The 18,795-nt window shown below is 41.4% G+C and overlaps 2 protein-coding genes across 2 annotated transcripts in view; one reads left to right on the forward strand and one right to left on the reverse strand.

The window, feature by feature from the left end:
* The window catches only part of LOC120457139, a 47,928-nt gene that overhangs the window by 18,049 nt on the left and 11,084 nt on the right, over nt 1–18,795 (reverse strand). The window lies entirely within an intron of this gene.
* LOC120457155 (endocuticle structural glycoprotein SgAbd-8) lies at nt 17,904–18,719 on the forward strand. Its single transcript, XM_039644428.1, has 3 exons — nt 17,904–18,222; nt 18,302–18,511; nt 18,567–18,719. The coding sequence occupies exons 1-3, from the start codon at nt 17,960–17,962 to the stop codon at nt 18,691–18,693; spliced, it is 600 nt and encodes a 199-aa protein (XP_039500362.1). The 5' UTR covers nt 17,904–17,959; the 3' UTR covers nt 18,694–18,719.

Consider the following 18,795-nt stretch of genomic DNA (forward strand, 5'->3'; position numbering starts at 1 on the left):
TTTTGGTTTTAACTTTTCTTTTATTTGGCCCAGTGCAAAGCGAAGCCAACTTCCGGTTTCCGGTTCGTAGTCCGTAGTCCGCGTAGTCCTGTAGTCCCGTAGTCCCGTAGTCCCGTAGTCCTGTAGTTCCGTAGTCCTGTACTTCCATAGTCCTGTAGTTCCGTAGTCCCACATATATATGTATGTATAGTCCTGCAGTTGGCATTTGTATAGGACATATTCAGCTCCTTTCGTTGCCACCACAGTTGAGCGAACATTGGAAATTGTTCTGCTTACGGGAGCAGAAGTTGAGCGGGTGGCACTTTATCGAGTGGGTGAGTGGTTCAATGGGTTGAGTGTGTGTGTGAGTGTGAGTGTGGTTGTGGATGTATGAATGTGGGTGGTTCAACTGGGCTCAACTGGATGGGCGCTGCTTGTACACCGAGTGTTGTAGTTTTGTGAACTTTGCAGAAATGCAGTGACCGGAAAGTTGTAATATCCAATCGCCACTTTATTTGCGAATATTTGCAGCCATCCCTCCCTTTGCCTTTGCTGCCTTCCATTCTTTGTTTAAATGGACATTACGTGGCGCGGCCAAATGAATTGCCCATTGCCGAGTGGCCATAATTGAGACCCAATGGCCATTCCCATTTCCATTCCCATTTGCCAGATCGGAAATTACAGTACAGTCGCTCCAGTTAGCCGCTAACCTCAAAATGCAATCAAACTTTGGCAGTTTGCGTACTGCGGACTACGGACTTTGGACTACGGAATATGGACTACCGACTACGGACTATGGACTACGGACTGCAGATTGTGGGCTAGGTCAGCCAACATCCGTGGCCATTGCCCACTGGCCATTATCTAATCCGCAACCTGCTTTTTTGCCGATTTTTAATGGTTGTTTCATCAATTTAGGTGCCATGCTGTTGACCAAATTTGATTTGTATTCCCTGTGCTGCTGATTGCCAATGGTTTTTAGCTGATTTGGAAAAGGCAGTTAGTCGTGGTTTGTTTAAATAGAACAAGTTCGAAAATGAAATGGGGTTAGATTCAGATTGCATGACAACAAAATTGCTTTTAACAAAAATCTATACACAACATTTGCCACTTGATACCCTTTGCATTTTTGCTTTAATCGCGTGTTTGCTGGCATGTTTCAAAATTTGCAACAAATTAAATATAATTTGTACAGCAATTGTCTTGATACTTAACTTTAAATAGCTTACAGCCTTCTCTTTAGAATCCATTTTGTGAATATAACTTACCCCTAATTGTCATTAGTAACCAGCATTTTTCAGGAAGTTCTACTATTTCTGAATATTTTCACATTCGCAGCGGGAGGTTCTCCCTAAAAAACTGGGTAAACCACAAACCATAGCCCCAAAAACAGCCCAATTGGATTTCTTCTCAAAAAACCGCACTTTTTTGTGGTGGCTCCTGGCAGAGACCCCTTTTTCTTTTGCGGAGTCACAGTGCCTGACTAATCTGGCATTTGATGGGGCGATGGCAGGTTCCACACGATGTCACCACCACGCAAAAACTACCAAGCTACCCAAGATGCGGTGGCCACGGTCATATCCTTTTTCCACTCCAGCCACTATTGGCATTCCTGAGCATATGGGTCCAATTACGCAGCATTTCCGGCGCTTCCTTCGGCTTTCCCCACTCTAAATATCATATATATATATATGTATGTATGTATGTATATCCTGTAGGGCGGCGCATCAACAAACACTTCACGCCTGACATTTGACAAGACGTTGTGTGCCTTGGGTGTTTTTCCCTCCATGACGTCTACAAAATAAAGTAAGCGGCGGAGACTCGCACACAAATCCAAATGCGAAAAAATGGCAATAATATTTTTATGGGCATAAATAATACAACGGTCCAAAACAGGGGATGTTCTTCTTTGGCTTTGGCGACAGGGGACGGGTGTGGGAAAACTGTTTTTCACGCCATTTTCCGATAGAGAGAGAGGGGTTTTCCAAGTTTGGGCTTGGCTAACCGCACGCATTTAATGTCGGCAAAGTCGATTAAGCTTTGTCCGCCGCCAAAAGGCAGCTGCTAACCGATGGAAAGAGGCAACTCTGGCAAGGACATTTCCCATTCAGGACATCGAGATTACCCCACCGACTCAGTTAATGGCTTGTCTATGACTCAGCCACAGCTGCGTGGCAAGTGGCAAGTGGCAGGAGGGACAATCCTTAGCCACATCCTTATCATTGTTATTAGTCCACACAAAATTCCTTTGCCACAACAAAAAACAGAAAAAAAGCATGGCAATGAGCTAGATTTATTCCAGAACACAGGGCCGGAAATTGAAAAGATTGCTTAGCCAAATTGAAAAGAAATATTTAATTTTTAATGCTACATGAAAAAGAAGCAAAGAATTTATATGAAATAATACAAATTCTGTAAAGTATTCGCTTATGTTATTAAAGAGTACATATTAAAGAAAACCCATTTTAGAATATTTCAAACTGCTTAAGCAAACTTTGCGTTTAATTATCTCATGTCAGACATATGTATGTATTAACCCAGCCATATTTAAATATTATTTCACTAGATTAAATTTCAATATGGCTAGACTGCAGAACTTTAAGTGGATAACTTGTGGGTTTTGCCTTTCCGTATTTGTTGCTAGGCAAACAAGTTTCGTTTCGTCTGCTTTTGAGATGTCTCAAAATGTTCCAATTGCCAAAATATTCGAGGAATTTAATTTATGAATCTCCACTCGAGGGTTAAGAGCATGATGCCCTGGCCGCGGGGTTAAAACATCAAAAAACGGAGCTCGGCATAATGCTAAGCAAATACGGGGTTTCCGTGGATAAGCCAGAAAGAAAGCACCAACCACACAGCCTCCCAGGCAACCATGAACCACCCGAGCCACCCAAACCACCCAAAACCACCCAAACCACCCACTACAAACCACTGGGCTCCGCAAGATAAACAAATAATTGGCGATGATGTGAGGTTGATGCTTTTCGGAGAGTGGAAAAGTCGCTGACAGGTGGCAGAGCACCACCCACATTAGGTTTCCCAGCCAGACGCGTTGCCATCCTTAATCCCGCATCCCTCAAGTAAATGTTTTCATTTCGCCGTCGAGACTAACGGCAATTTGTCTGCCCTTATAAGTGCCTGTCTGTGCCGCAATGCACTGACAAAAATAATTAATTAAAACAAATGTCCAAATTGTACTTATGAACTTGCCTAAAAGTGCGCGAACGCCAATTTATTAATGCTTTTACAACTAGCTTATGATATCTGTGTGCGTTTTTAATGATTTGTTAATGTTTAATTGGCAGCAATTTGTAATAGCGAAATGGTTTTCGCTGTGTAGCCAAGCGTGAGTGTGTTTAAGGATATACAGCTCATTAAATACAAATCAGCTTAGGCAGCAGCCGCAAATGGCGCACATTTTTGTACGAGCCACTAACGCAGGCGGTGAATGTGCCCCCACCGCAATTAAACAGGCACCACCACCCACTTGCCACCCACCCCCCTTCCGCCCATCTGCTGAAAGGACAAGTGTAATCCCCGCCCCCCCTCCCCCGCACTACCCAGTGATATTAAAACCCTTGAGGAAATTTCACTTAAGCCGCAGGTAAGACTTGGAACATGGCACACGCTTATCAGACAGACGCCATTGGACAACTCAATTTGCCAGCGCGCCCAAAGTCAATTTAAAAAGCAAATATATAAACGAAAATAACCCAGCCCCGCCCCTTTTTGGATTTTGGGCGGTTGCCGGGTGGATGGTTGAATGGTTGGGGGGTGTGCACTTAAGCCAAAGGACATAAACAGCAACAAGAGAGCAGGCAACATCAGGGCAACATCATCATGGTCGTCAACGTCCAGACACTAATTAGTAATCCTTGACACGAGTTCCTTTGTCATTAAATATGCTACATGCGCACCCAAAAGCCCACTCGGCTGTTGTTGTAATTATTTGTCCACAGGTATTATGGCCTGGAATGGAATAGCTTTGCCCCAAGTATCAGGTTATGCCAAAGGGAGACCGCAGGAGCTAAACATCCAGGCCACCTAATCCTCCACCAGAGGCAACAAAAATAAAGAAAATCTCGCCTCATCCCATCCCACCCATCCATATGCGCTTCTATGACTCTATCTATTCCGCTTATTCCACCAGCAGACATCCATGAGTCATAACATCAACAAAAATCTATCTTAACTACTACGACGCACAGGCCAAACACACTCACACTTACGAACACACACACTCACACACACACACACGTGCGAATTATGAGCAATCATGTACGTGCACTGAGAGAATTGTTACTAGAGAATTACATGTAACTCACTAGGTAATAGAAAAATCACACAAAATCTAGTTTTTACTAACATGGCATTCAGCGTATTTTATTATATATATTTCCTTTATATCCAGAACATTTAGTAGTAGTCTTTTTTTCCTGTGCATCATGTGTAGCCTGCAAGATCAATAACCGTAAGAGGCTAAGCCAAAAACTGATTCCCAGCTGGGCCAAAGGCAAAACACCATTTCCATAATCTGACAATTTGTAATTCATAGTAAATATGAAAATTTGATGCGAATTTGCTGCGATTTCTTCCAATCTCTGTATCTCACCACTAGCACATCCCCACATGTGGCCACTTTCTAAGGGGGCCGGCAATAGCCAGAATAGCCAGGGGCATAAATCAGATTTATATTCTATTTTTTTCTTCTCATTCACGCTGCACACTTTGCGACTGCACATGCCGGCACAGTGGCACCGAAATCCATCAAGTAAATCAAAAAATATTAATGTATGCTCAATGGATACTAGCTAAAATATAATACTGTAAGTCTGAAAAGCATTAGGATCGAATTTTCGACTTAAACTCATCTAGTTTTTACTTACGTTTCGCGAGTTTGCTGATTCTAGCGAATTAATTTTTCGTTGCATACCAATGTGCGGGAAAAGCATCTGTAAGATACCGATTCTTCGAGTCCTTCTTCCATCTGAGCCTTCATCTTCTGGCTTTCCCTGTCCCCTTTTACTTCCTTAGTCCACCTCCTCCCCCTCCCCCTTAGTGTCGCTTTCCTTTTGGCTTATTGAAATGCCGTCGATGTCGCCGTTCTCGCCCGCCGGTGCAACGGAAATGTAACCGCAAAAATTCAAAGCGGCAGACGCAATTTGTTGCGCACATGTGACGACGCACACTTGTCTGTGTATGAGTGTGAGTATTTGTGCGTGTGGGTGTGTGTGTGTGTGTGTGTGCGTTGCCGGTGTAACGGTAAATATAAAGCCACCGCCGACGATGACGCATTATGCCCCCATGGTGGAAACTCTGGGGACGGCGACAGCTGCACTGAGACAAATGGCCACCTGATTTGCTTTTCCGGTTTCCGGTACGCATTTTCACGTCGCATCGCTAAACCCAAAAATATCTCTTTGCCCAAAACACACAAAAAAATATGGCTTTAAAGTAAACAACAGAAACTTTTTAGTAATTGTCATCATAACCAAATATCAATCGAATATTTATCTTTTCAATAAAAACTGCAAAAACAGGAAATCAACTATTTTGCTATTAGTTTTAGTATTGCAGTGAAATCCATCTCTCTATGTCTTTCTCTCTCTGCCCTTTCACCACCCCCCTTCCCTGTCACACTGCTGCCACCCCCTTTCTGCATATTTTATGAAACATAACACCGTCCGGTGAAATTGAATGGGAGGCGGAAATGTATGAAACTAGATTTTTTGACACGTTTACAAGTGTAAAAGGAAGCGGACCGGAGGCAAAAGAAAGTGGGAAAGTGGGAAAGCGAACAGGAGAATGGGTAAAAGGCGATAAGGTGGAGAAGTGAAGCAGAGAATGCAAATTAGCATAATTCGCAATTTGAACACGATGGCGCCAGCCAGTGCACTGCAGTGGTCAGTCACCGATCGACCGCAGCGCCATCTGGTGGCCACATGCCGTATCCTCTCGTTACTGAAACGTATATATTTCGTATATCTGTCATTTGGTTGTCCTACGTGACAAATCAACAAAAATTTCAGGCAGGGGTATGAGTTTCGGTGGGTATTTAAGGGGGGTGTGGGGAGTGACCGCAACACGGCTGGACAAAACAGGGAAAAAACAAAAAAAAACCATACAGCCAGTCGCACTTTACATAACTAATAGCGGCAAATGTTCTGCAATCGAAATACCGAACTTATAGGTACCCTTGCTGGGCAGGAAATCAGTTTAGTTGTTGTTTAAGCTCTTAATTTCACAAGAAATTGTACATATTTGAGAATTTAAAGTAGGACTAGTAAGTAGTAACTAGAACTGAAGCGTTACATACCTCAATTTCCTCAGTTTAATGCACTACTGGGTATGTGTAAAGCCGCATGCACAAGGTATGGCTCAAACATGGGTCACACACACATTGGCAAACGTGGACATGGCATAAATAAGCAATTTGGGCAAACTGTTGCCAGCTTTTAGGCGTTGTCAGGAGCCCCTGGACTCATTACTGTCAATGGTCAACGGAAATGGCGAATGGCAAATGGGAAATAGGAAACGGGAAAATTATGAGGGTATGGCCCCGGCTTAATGGACAATCTATATTTCTATAAACCGCTTTGGTCACCCTTTCCAATTTTCCAATTTCTTTTGCATTTCCTTGGCAAGTTGTTTACCAACTCACCAACTTGACACATGACAAGGACAAGTGGCCAAGGAGCGGAGCTGGAAAAACAAAACAATACTAAACAAGTTTTCGCAGCAACTCACGTTCCATGGCAATGGTTGCATAAGTGACCAAAAAATATACACACCCACTAGAAACAACAGAAACAACTTCACCTTATCGAGAACAGGAAAACTTTTTTCATTTTGCCGTGAAAATTTGTAAACATCAGCAAATAAACGAAACTTACACGTTGAGGGGTTTCTCTTTCCCCTGTGCCTTCTTTTATTTCTTGGATTTCGTTTGGCCCACCAAAAAAAAAGGGGTGAATATTTAATAGAGCCAGTGCCAGGTAAACCTCTCCAACTTTCTCGGCTCTATTTTTTTCATTTACCAAATGACAAATTGCGCTGGCCAGTCGCATTTGGTGGAGGGGTGGGTACAAAAAGGTGTTTGACTTAACACTTGTTGTTACACATGTTACACCCCCAATCCACTTCACATCCGCCAATTGTTGTTGTTATTCCACACCCCCGAAAAAACACACATACATATATACATACATATATGAAGTAAGTTTTTCGAGACCTTTCAACGCAATTTTGCACGAGTTACACTTGGGAGGCATTAGCCAAAAGATTTCCACTTTCGGAATCATTGGGGATTGCAGGGTGCGTAATTGAAATTGAAAAAGTAATGTTCCCCGCCAAATACACACAATATATATATATATATGTAATATCATTAACTTGAATACCTGATGAGCTCATCTATCTGAACGAAGTTATTTACACCTGTGAAGGTGTAGCTAGCTCACCTAACAAATAGGGCTCATTATTACTTAAGCCACTTATTTTATACTCTACAAAAATATGTACACTAAAGTGTTGCCTCAAATCTCCAACTTGTTAAATTTAAATTAAAATAGAAACAACATCAGCTTGATCATAATATACAAATTAATTATTCAATTTAGATAATTCGATTTATTTCTGTTGTCTTCTCACTCATTCGACATCAATAATTCCGTATTAAATATGCAATAAGAAAATGTCATTACTCAGCCATCGAATGGTAAATAAATGATTGTTCAAACTATTGAGCTATTTAGTCATCAGCCCAGAAAGCACTTTGATGATTCACTCCATTCGTTGTGTAATAAAACAAAGGCGTGCTCTGTTTGGTCTAAAAGTCACTTTAATTAATTAACATAAAGTCATTTAATGTGGGATATAAGGTAATTTTACGTTTGAAACTAATGAATCATTAAATCAACACAAAGCTTGTTTTTTTTGGCTTTACTAAGTTCGGGAGTCTTTTACTAGCAAGTCAACTATTGCTATTTGAATTTGTAAATAAAAAATTCTGTTTTTAAATCATGATTTATATTATATGCAATTTTATGTAAGAATAATTTTTCATAAAAAAACTTTCACTTTTGCTGGCACATTTTCTTGAAAATGTAAGTGCCTAAACAATCTATTGACTTTTCCTTTTCTTTTTGGCACCTGTCAGGGCTTTTTTTTGGGAGGGACTCGCAGCCGAAAAACGAACAAAGGATGAGATGAAGCATTTTAAAATTCCGTAAGCGTTTCCCCCCCACATCCGCACCCAAGTTCAGGCCATATTTTTCTTTGCCTTGCGAATTTTCTATTGTCATCCGGTTTATTTATATAAACACTCAGCGCGTGGACGTGTGTGAGAGCTTGTCAATTTTCATTTGGTTTATCGCAACTGGAACGCAACTTTTCCACTCTAACGCTGTCATGTGGCAAATGCCACTAATGAACCCAAATGAATGGCAGACACTTACAAAGCAGTTTACAACACTAGCTTCCGTGCGGAGTAGGGAGTTCAAAAGCAACAACAAGCACACAGGAAAAGGTGGCAAAAGTGAAAGGTAACTGCGTAGATGGGTGGTTGAGTGACTGGGTAGCTGAAGGAAGCTAGGAGGGCACAACACCTTAAGATTGAGAACCGATAAGCTGGTTACTTAAGACCCATGACAAATGTCAACACAACACGCTCCGCTTGCATTTATCAACACTGACTGCTGAGATTTGCAACAGCTGCAATCGACAAGTGCGGAAAAGCGGGTGGAAAATCATGGTGGTGAGGTGGTAAGGGGAAGGTAGGGCCATTTGAAACTCCGAGAGTTTTGCATTTTCAAGCCGGAGGCGAGGACAGCAGCTAGACTTCCAGGACAACGACAGCCATTAATCATTAGCGCCAAAGTGCGACGTCTGTCTATGAAAAAGGCAGTAATACACACAAAAAAAATCCATTTAACGCAGTTATGAATTTTAAGCATAAGCGAAATACTACATAGCGTGGGAGTCTGTGACCAGCAATAAGTTTTTGATAGCTTAAGCTTAAGCTTAAGATTTAAAAAAACTTGCATATTGCAATTTAACGGATAATCGATCATACTTTTTCTGTGTGTAGTTAGAAGATATGGGGGAATTTTTGAACAGAGAGTGAGTATAAGTATGCGAAGTAAGCAATGGAGTCCCACGTCCAAGCTTTTCTGCTAAGCGGCTTCTGACTGTTCTGTTGCTTCTTTTGTTGAGTATTTTCATCTCTTAGCCCCCATCCCGCATTATTCGTATATCAACCTCCCCCTTTTCGACAACAATAGACTGGGCCTAAAATGTTTTTTATCTCGTGCCGCAGACGTCTGCATGAAAATTGCGGAAAATCACTTCATGAAACACCCACTTGTACCTCTCTAACCCCTCCTATTATTACATGTAATTTATTATTCATGTCCTTATATGCAGAAAATTCTCAAGAAACACGTACTTTTCAGTGGGATTATATAATTTGACAGTGGCTGGCATAGGAAATGCGACAGTTGCCTTTTTGGGCAGTTGTTGAACATTAAATAAGCCTCAAATTGATGGCCAAGCCATTTGTTAATATTACGTCTGACCAGAAAAAAGAAAAAACGTGACAACAGAAAAAAATTGGACTTCTTGCCCTCTGATTACATTTTCCTCCTTTTTTTTGTGTTGGGTTGCGAACTCTATTTTGGGGGATTGACATCCAAACCCACAGTCGAAAATGAAAGGGGATCTAGAGCCAACCCAGCAACGCCTCCGTTACGGAGAAACTTTTCCGCAGTTCCCAGCTATTTTTGGAAAATTTATTTGCATATTTTTTTCGAGCTTTTTCATTAAGTTTGACGGGCGACCTCGAGGCTCATTAAAAGGCTTAAAACTTGACACCATCGCCAGTACCGCCGACTTTTCGCTCCTTTTGGCCTCGGGCATATAACTGTTCAAATGAAAAACATTTGAGCGCAACTCGCTTGAAATGAACGAAAGTTTTGGGAATTAAAATACGCGAACTAAAATAAAATGAATTTAAGCACAGAAAGTTTTTTAAACTTTCGTAAAGCATATTTAAAAACTTTTTGAGCTATTAAGTAGGCATTTTATTAAAAGGTTTTCATGTTAAAAAAATGCAATATTTACGATTGGTATTTTCGGAATAACTCGGCTAAAAATGGTCAGAAAGGTAAAAGAATTACAGTTTTTTACTCCTAATTACCAATACTAACCATCCAAATCACTTTTGGACGGACATTGTCAAAATATTTTTTGGCCAAATTTTTACATTTTTTTAAGGGGTAACATCATCAAAATTATCAAAAAATGTGAAAGAAATAGAATTTTTTTTTTAAAACACAGTTTTATTAGAAATTTAATTACGAACTCAACGAGGTATGACATTCCATATTCAGACAATTATTTTAAAAGTTATGGAAAAAAACCTGATTATTTTATGACGGCAATTCGGAAAAACGGCTTTTGGCTAAATTTAAAAACAATTTTAATGGAAATTTTCATCCTTACCAAACTGTATTAAGCAATTAATTACAAAAACATAGAGCCTTCCTGAAAGTATGCTACGCAATTTGAAGACCCAAAAGTAAATGCTCAACTGTCATAACGAGAGTTTTTATACGTATAAAAAGCAAAACAGGACAAAGGTGTGGCCAAGTGGCAGGAAAAAAGAAAAAATAAACAGTAGGAAATGCGGAGGTAAAATTAATGAACACAATGGGTCAACTATAAATTACAGGCGCTCCAATTTGATCCGGCTAATATGTAAAGACAATTTAATTAAATTCGCAGGCCAGCAAATTGGAGCAAAAACCGCAAGGAGCTGCAAAGAGAGAGAGAACGAGAGGGCCAGAGTGTGTGGCGAATGGGAGAGGGGGGGCTTGGGCTGAAAGAATGTAGGGGCCTTTCCCCAAAACGATGAGTCATGAAGGTCATGACGAAAGCAGCGGCAAAAGTCGCTGCCAAAACGCGCTGCTTTGATTAGGCGCTGTATGTGTTTTTGTTTTTGTTCTAGCTGCTTTTGTTGTTGGCATGACAGGTTGACTGCCAGACAGTTTGGCAGCACTCTCTCCCGCTCTCATTTACTCTCCTTTTCCCGCTCTCTCGCTCTTGCTCTCTCGCGTGGTAAGAGCGAAAAGTACCGCAAGCAGATGAAAAATCAATTTCGCAATGTTACGACGTTGACTTGCGCACATGTTTGTTTGTGTTTGTGTTTGCCCTCTTATTATTATTAATTTCTTGTTGTTTTGCGCCTTTAACCATCTTCTCAAATTACGCCCATCAATAAGCGTAAATTAAACACCTTGTTGCGGAAACAAAACTCATTGTTTCAATAAAAAATTCCCTAGAACATCACTCACCTCTAGCACACTTTCCTCGTTTTCACTGATATGTGTGGCGGCTGTGTGTTTGTGTTTTTGACTTTACACTGAAAGTTTTGCTCACTCACAACAACAAAATATTTAGAAAAAATGTGTAACAACAATTTGCAGTTTCAAGTCACTGTTCGCGAATTGTTCTTCTTTTGGTTCTTTGCGTATTAGAAAATGTTCGCCTAACTTTTAGTCACTGTAGGTTTGTTCGTTTTTAGATGTTATTGGGCCGTCGGCGGCGACGTGACAGCGACGCCCGCGTTACTTGCGTGCAGTTGCGTGCGATGCAAAGTCTGATGCTGAACTAACGACACTTCCATCGACAGCCGCCAAGTCGCCTCGCCGCTCTCCCATCCTTTCTCCCACTCCCCCACAACACGTCCTCTCTCTCATTCTCGTAGAGGTAACAACCCTCGCGAGCGAAAGGGAATGAAAGAGTGAGAGCACCGGAGAGCATGCAAAACAAGTAAGAAAGTTTAAAGCGGGTGTCTCAATCTGGAAAGTACCCGTTACTCGCAAAGGGACGAATACGACACTCTAGCTGCAAAATAAAATAATAACTGCAAGATATAAACACTTACTCCCTACCTATTTTATATGTTTAATATATTATGTTATTATAATTGTTTTGGAAGTGCAATTTAAAATATGGTCATTTTTAAACTTTATTAGTTTATTTTATATAGTTTACTTTATTACTATTAACATTATCTATTTTATCAAATATACGTAGTTCGAGTACTACATACCCTCGAAATCCACGGGTGCCGGGTATAACAACAAGCATACGGATGCGGATACGGCACGTGCGGCGGCACCCACAACAGAGCGAACGAAATGCCAGCGGAAGGACGAGTAAGGACGGAAAGGATTCGAGAGAAGGCCCGAAAGCACAACAACAGAGATGAGCGCTGTCACCCTGCGTTGCCGGTTTTTGGATTCTGCGCATAGTGGCAACGCTGCAAAGGCAACTCACACAGTGAGGACGAAAAGTGTTTTTTCACCAATCCGGAAATAAATATGCTGTTATACAGTCGAATTCCCCCAAAACCTTTTTCTTCATTATTATTGTAATATTAATTTCATATTTTTGATTATATAATACTGGTTTTTGTTTTACGTTGTTTCAACTACTTTTATTTTATTTGTATTACTTTAGATTTATGACTGTTGACATATGTATCAACACAAATGTTATGACCACTGACTTACCACAACGACTGTGCCCAAAAAATCAGAGAGAGAGAGAGAGAAAGCGCTTGAGAGACCGCATCGAAACGAAGAAAGCCGAGCTGAGCCGAGCAAAAACGAAGTATTGGATGAGCAACTCGCATAGCATACTATTGAGCGCGGCAACTCTGGATGTGGCACTTGTGTAATATTGGCAATTAACTAACTGAAAATGGGGATGATTCCTGAATGCCAGCTGGGCCAAAGGAGGGGGGTGAAGTACGGGGAAGAGGATGCCTTAGATGGATGCTTGAAATCAGTTGAAATCTGATTATGCATCAGCTTTATTGCCTAATGACTCGCATTAAACTCTAAAGCAGTTGTAAAAAAAAATTGTAAACACAATTAAAATTTATTAAACATTTGAATCTTCATTATAGCCAAACTAGAATAATAAATAATATACTTGAAATTTTACAGTCCCTATCTGCCAAATAATTTGAATTTAATTCGCATTTTAAAAATTTAATCGTAATTAAACTATAAGAATAACAAATGATAATTTGAAATGGACGTAATTACGTTGCACAAATGCAGAATCATATTACAGCATACATCATTTATGAAGCTTTTATAATTCCATGTAACAGTGTTTAATAAAGACGCAGTTTTCTGGAAAATGCTGAGAGAGAATGAGAATACGTACCCTAGAAACCGAGTCTTGCAATTCATCACGAGCCACGAGGCATTCCCACACCACCTTTGACCCCGCCACCAATTAGCAGACGCCTCAAAACGAATTTTCCGCACCAGGTGGATGCCTCCCCGCCCAAAGGATCCCTCAACTTGAAACATGGTTTTTTGCTTTTGTTTTTGGGGGGTTTTTTCGAACTGACAGACGTACGTTTCAATTATTCGGTGGCCCTTTCACGCGAGATGCTCCAAATTCGCATTTGCCACAACAACTGACCGTGGTCCAATAAATCATTTGATTTGTACACTTGCCCGCGGGCAGGCACGGAGTTGGGTAAATGGGTGGGGGTAGGTGGGTGGGGGGCGTCCATCCAGGGGACTTGAACTGGTGGCACGTGGTGTGCGTGCTTTCCGGTGCTAAATCAAGGCGAACGCTTTCGAATTGTCTTACCTTTCGATGGAGCCATGGACCAACCCACCACCACCCATTTGAAATGGGAAAGCAACTGTAGTTAATATTTATGGCGATTTAATCTTCTCACTTGAGCGCTGCTCAGTTAAGTTTGATAGAGACGAACCCATGGGGGTCACAGAGCTGCCCAACGTCCTGCATCTCCCCCATTTTTCCCTCAGAATGACCCTTTTCGGTAACTTTTTTTTTTTTGTTTACTGGTAGTGATGATCCTGGGAGCAGCTTTTCCAGCTCACAGTTTGTTTTGCGTGTCCATTTAATTTCCGCCTGGAATTGCTTAATCAAACACAGCACTGGGGATAAGCTCAACCCCGCCCCCTGAACCGACTCCGCCCCTGACTCCGCCTTTTCCCCCTGAACTGTGGACAAATCGCTTGAGTTTCATATGGAGAAACGCCAAAGTTGGCTTAATGAGTAGTTTAGCTCATGTTCCCACAGCCATTCATGGACGGGGAAGTCAACTTTGGTGGGGGGTTAGCTACATACATACATATATGAAAAGGTGCGGGGTGGTGGTTTCTGTTTGTATATATTTGTGGGTTAAGTAAACAGCAATGTGCATTAGCAACAAATTGTTATTGTTGCCAGGCTAAGGGCGATAAGCAGAAAGTTAAACTTACATTTGGCAACGGAATGAAGGAAATCCAAAGAGAAGAGGGGAAAGAAAGCAAATAGATGATGATATTCGTGAATATAACTCATTTTCATGTGCCATTTCATAAATCAAACAGAAGTTGCACAGAAGGTGTCGAAAATACATTTAATTTTGCGGAAAATTTAAGCAACTTCTTATGTCTTAGGAAGCACGTTATATAGCAATAGAATTTGTAATCCCAGAATTTCAGTGATTCAGCAGAAGGACTTCTACAGTTCCCCCCACGAGTTAACTTTATCTTGCCGAACAAACAATCTACCGACTTTCAACTCCATCCCCATTAAACGTATCCAGTGAAGTAGCAAATCGATGTGGGATGGAATTGGGCTTCAAGCTCTAATTTAAATTAATGACACACAACAATTGGACACGCCCAGTATTAAGGCTTGCAGCGCCAGTTCTTTATTTTCAATTAAACAAATAGCTGAATTTGACATTTTCTTGCACGACAAAGGAAAGAAAAGTTCAAAGGAAAAATCATAAACGGAAATAACAAGTCGATGTGAACGAAGAGAGAAGAAAAACAAGAAAGAACGCTATGGTCGAGTTCCCTGACTATCTGATACCCATTACTCAGCTATTGGAAGTACGAATGGCCAGATCGACACCGCTATTGATTCCGATCAAGAATATATATACTTTATATAATCGGTAACGCTTGCTTCTGCCTGTTACATACTTTTCAACAAGTCTAGTATACCCTTTTACTCTACGAGTAACGGGTATAAAAACGCGATAAGAGCGATGACAGGCCATTCCCAACCCCCTTTTCGACGTCACTGAAGTTCTTATCACGACGACATCGAGAATCCTGCGGGGAACGATGGAAGTGAAACAGGCTCTTGGCCTAGGCAAATGTTTACATTCACTCCGCAACTCCAACCACTTCGTTTCTTTAAGGCGATTACTTGAATGTCCCGGAAAATGGAAACTTTGATAAAATGAACACATTGCAATTCAGTTCCATTCATGATTCAATTAGCCACAGCCGAGTGAACTTCGGGGGGATAAACCAAAGCACATTCATATTAGTTAAGATGTACTGTAAAAAAAGGGCACCCAACATTTTAAGCACTTTAAAATAATGTTATGCATCTGCAAACTCTGCAAACTTAACTCCAAGCGATACGAAGCATAACCGCAATTAGCCAATCCCTTGCAACATCATCAAAGATAACCAAGTTGGATTTAAGCCACAGATTAAGTCCAGCCAAGTGCTGCGAAAAACGAGTACAAGTATCGACTACCTGGGTACAGTCACCTGTCAGTTGTCAGTTGTCAGATGCATTGTAAATTACAAGTTCATTTGCGACTGGCATTACATCCGCTTAAGCGTCTAAGCCCTAACGTCTTACACGAATACTTTGCCAAGCTGCATAAATTATGAGCCATCGCCGAGTTGCAGAGGTAGCAGCTGAACGACAGAGAGAGATGGGGAAGGCGATGGAGCAGGATGGACAAGGTGGACAAGGTACAGTCACCGCTAATGGAACATAATGAGGAGCCATTAGCGAGTGTCGCGGCTAACTGTGCATTATGCACTTTTTGGCGCCAGCGAAGCGTTCAATTGGTGTTTATGTACATTGCTTTTAGTGTGGCTGCACTTCGCTGCGGATGTGACTGTACTTCGCTTTCAGAGTGGCTGCACTCCACACTACTACTACTCCACACTCAAATCAACCGACGCGAGTCAAGCTAATGAATGATCTTGCGCCTCAAGCATCATTAACGTCGCAGCTTCACTTTTCACGCTTTTATTTGATTAGTTCATCATTTATTATTATTAATTAATGGCGTTTCGCGGCGTTGGCTGTGTTTATTATTTATCATTATTAAACACCTCAAACAATAACAAATTTGACGCGATTATCATCATAATTGCGGATATGGTCAGACTTCAATTTGTTGTATGTTCTGCGTTGGGAAATCCTAACAAACATAATAAGCCACTCGATAACCTGTTTTATTTTGTATTTTTAACTCGGTTTTTCGGGTTCAACTGCAATCCACTATTAAGTTAGGATGATGGTGCAAAAGTATTTTTAGACATTAATCCCACTTGAATGGGTTTATTGTTGTGTGAAAATTTGATGGGAATAAATGAGGAAAGTAAAACTTAACTGACTCAGCTGAAAGTTGTACACGATGAGTGGCTAACCTTGAACTTACCAACCCATTCAGGATCCCCCACTGTTTTCACACCCATTTGTTATATTTCATAGTTTAGCACAATAATAATGATTGAAATGTACCCAGCCTTCTTGTCGTTAATATTTTTTGCTTTTATCTTATATAGATAGTTAATATATTCTTCGATTTCAAAATCAAAGAAGAATAATCAGGGTGTAAAACCCAATTAAGTTCCACAGAATTTCGGCATGGATCATCAGCCCTGAACTCTGGAACCATCCATGGTAACCTGCTGTTTCAACACCTATTAATTGTGATTAGAATTCACAAATCCATTGAGGAATTTTTCGTCAAACTTTTGCTACCGTTTTCGCCAACATCATCATGGATTGAATCTTCATCGTCTGTGCCTCTTACCCATCATCATTTGTTCGTTAACATCCACTGATCCCAATCAACTTCATTATCATCATCATCAACGCCGACTTTGATGCCCCTCGAGTTGTTTTGCTAGAATCGAGCGGCGACTTTTGTTGTAATGGCCCTCGAGTGAGGGCATTTTTGGTTTTTGGATAGCCCCAAAGCAAAAGCACTCGAGCCAGCGAATCGCGAACCGGAACTCCGCAAAAGTGTTCTTCTTCTCTTTGCATTTATCGCTTTTTTGGGTTTATGGTTCTATCTTTAATAGCAGACAGGCGCTTAGATCAGAGATCACTTTAATCAGATTAAAAGCATGGATCTGCTTAAGGCCCAAATAAATAAATTGGACTTACACAACTAATGCAAATCACCTTATGCTTACTATTTGTAACTATTAAAAAAAACCACTTCTTTATACAAATAAGTTTTCAAATAAGTTTTTTTGTCTGCATAAAAACTTTTGCAGAATAATATTAGCTACTGATATGAGAGCCAACCCCCGAAAAAGGTTGAAACCATTGCTTCGTTGTAGCCAAAATTAGCTTAGCCGCAGCATTTTGACCAAGTGCCAAGTGGCATGTACTACCAAAATGCACCACTCAGCGGGTTGCAGGCCAAAAACCTCACCCACCACACACAAAAACAAGAAGAAACCCGAAAACAAAAAAAAAAATTAGGAAAGAGGGCGGGCCTTGAGGGGTTTGAAAAACTATTCCAAAAATTGTTTGCTGGCCGCGTCTGCCTTTGGCTAATTAAACGGCCACAGCAAACAAAACAACAACAACGAAAAATCTCAGCAAAGAAAAAAATTGGCTAAAAAAAAAAGAGGCAAAAAGAAGTTGAACAGAAAACAATTAAAACCGAGCATGGAATGTTTGTCGAAGTGTGAGTGTTTGATGGAGGGGCTATAAAACCAAATCGCTCCAGCGGATTCACCAGCAGTTGCCGTTCGAGCGTTCCCCAGATCGAGAATCCGCCTCCATAATCCAACGATATATCATTTTATTTCTTTCTTTGTTTTTTTTTTTGCAAGTGCCTTGTGTGTTCTGTGATTTGTGGTTTAAAAGCGCGAAAATGATGCGACCTCTGTTGACCGTTGCCCTTGTGCTATTCGGCTTTTCATCGGCCATTTGGGCCGGTCGTCTTAGCCAGCGGTATTTGCCCACTCCGCAGGCGAGTCAGCTGCACTACCACGGTGTCAGTGGCCAAGGACACGCTCGTCCTGGCGCAGGACATTCATTTGGCGGCGCCTCCAGTTTCCAGCGTCAGCAACAGCCCCAAATTCCCATCGTGAGGAGCGATTATAACAGCGACGCCAATGGCAACTACAACTTCGGGTAGGAAACCTTAAATTTCCACCAACATCCAGCAGTCAGTGATGAAGTTATGAACTAACGATACCCTATACATTCGCAGTTTTGACACTGGCAATGGCATTCACCGCGATGAGACCGGTGAGTTCCGCGGCGGATGGCCCCACGGATCGCTGGGTGTCCAGGGATCCTACTCATACACTGGCGACGATGGCAAGCAGTACACGGTGAACTATACGGCTGATAAGAACGGATTCCATGCCGAAGGTGCCCATCTGCCCGTTTCTCCCGCGGTGCCCGCTGCTCCAGCTGGGTAGGATACCAAACCACTTTATAAGAAACCTTTATTAAACCTTGTATAATCTCAGTCGCAGCTCTTATGGCGCCGGAGGATCTGGCTACCGCGGATCGGCCTCATCGCATGTCCCTGCTCCTGCTCCTGCTCCTGCCACTCGCTATCTGCCACCAGGATATCGCCAGCGCAGGCACTACTAAGTGATATAATCAATGGGATGGACAGAACACCCAGTAAACTGCTTTTAATACTGTAAATTTCAATAAATAGAAGCCGCTTTAGGTAATTTTCGAAAAAAAAAA

The sequence above is a fragment of the Drosophila santomea genome, chromosome X (genome assembly GCF_016746245.2).
Source record: "Drosophila santomea strain STO CAGO 1482 chromosome X, Prin_Dsan_1.1, whole genome shotgun sequence".
In the NCBI taxonomy this organism is placed as follows: Eukaryota; Metazoa; Arthropoda; class Insecta; order Diptera; family Drosophilidae; genus Drosophila; species Drosophila santomea.

Bases quoted from the DNA above. Each gene is read 5' to 3' on its own strand.
- LOC120457155 (XM_039644428.1), top strand. From the start codon at position 17,960: ATGATGCGACCTCTGTTGACCGTTGCCCTTGTGCTATTCGGCTTTTCA. The intron at 18,223-18,301 runs GTAGGAAACCTT...ATACATTCGCAG, and splicing joins AATGGCAACTACAACTTCGG to TTTTGACACTGGCAATGGCA. The intron at 18,512-18,566 runs GTAGGATACCAA...GTATAATCTCAG, and splicing joins GTGCCCGCTGCTCCAGCTGG to TCGCAGCTCTTATGGCGCCG.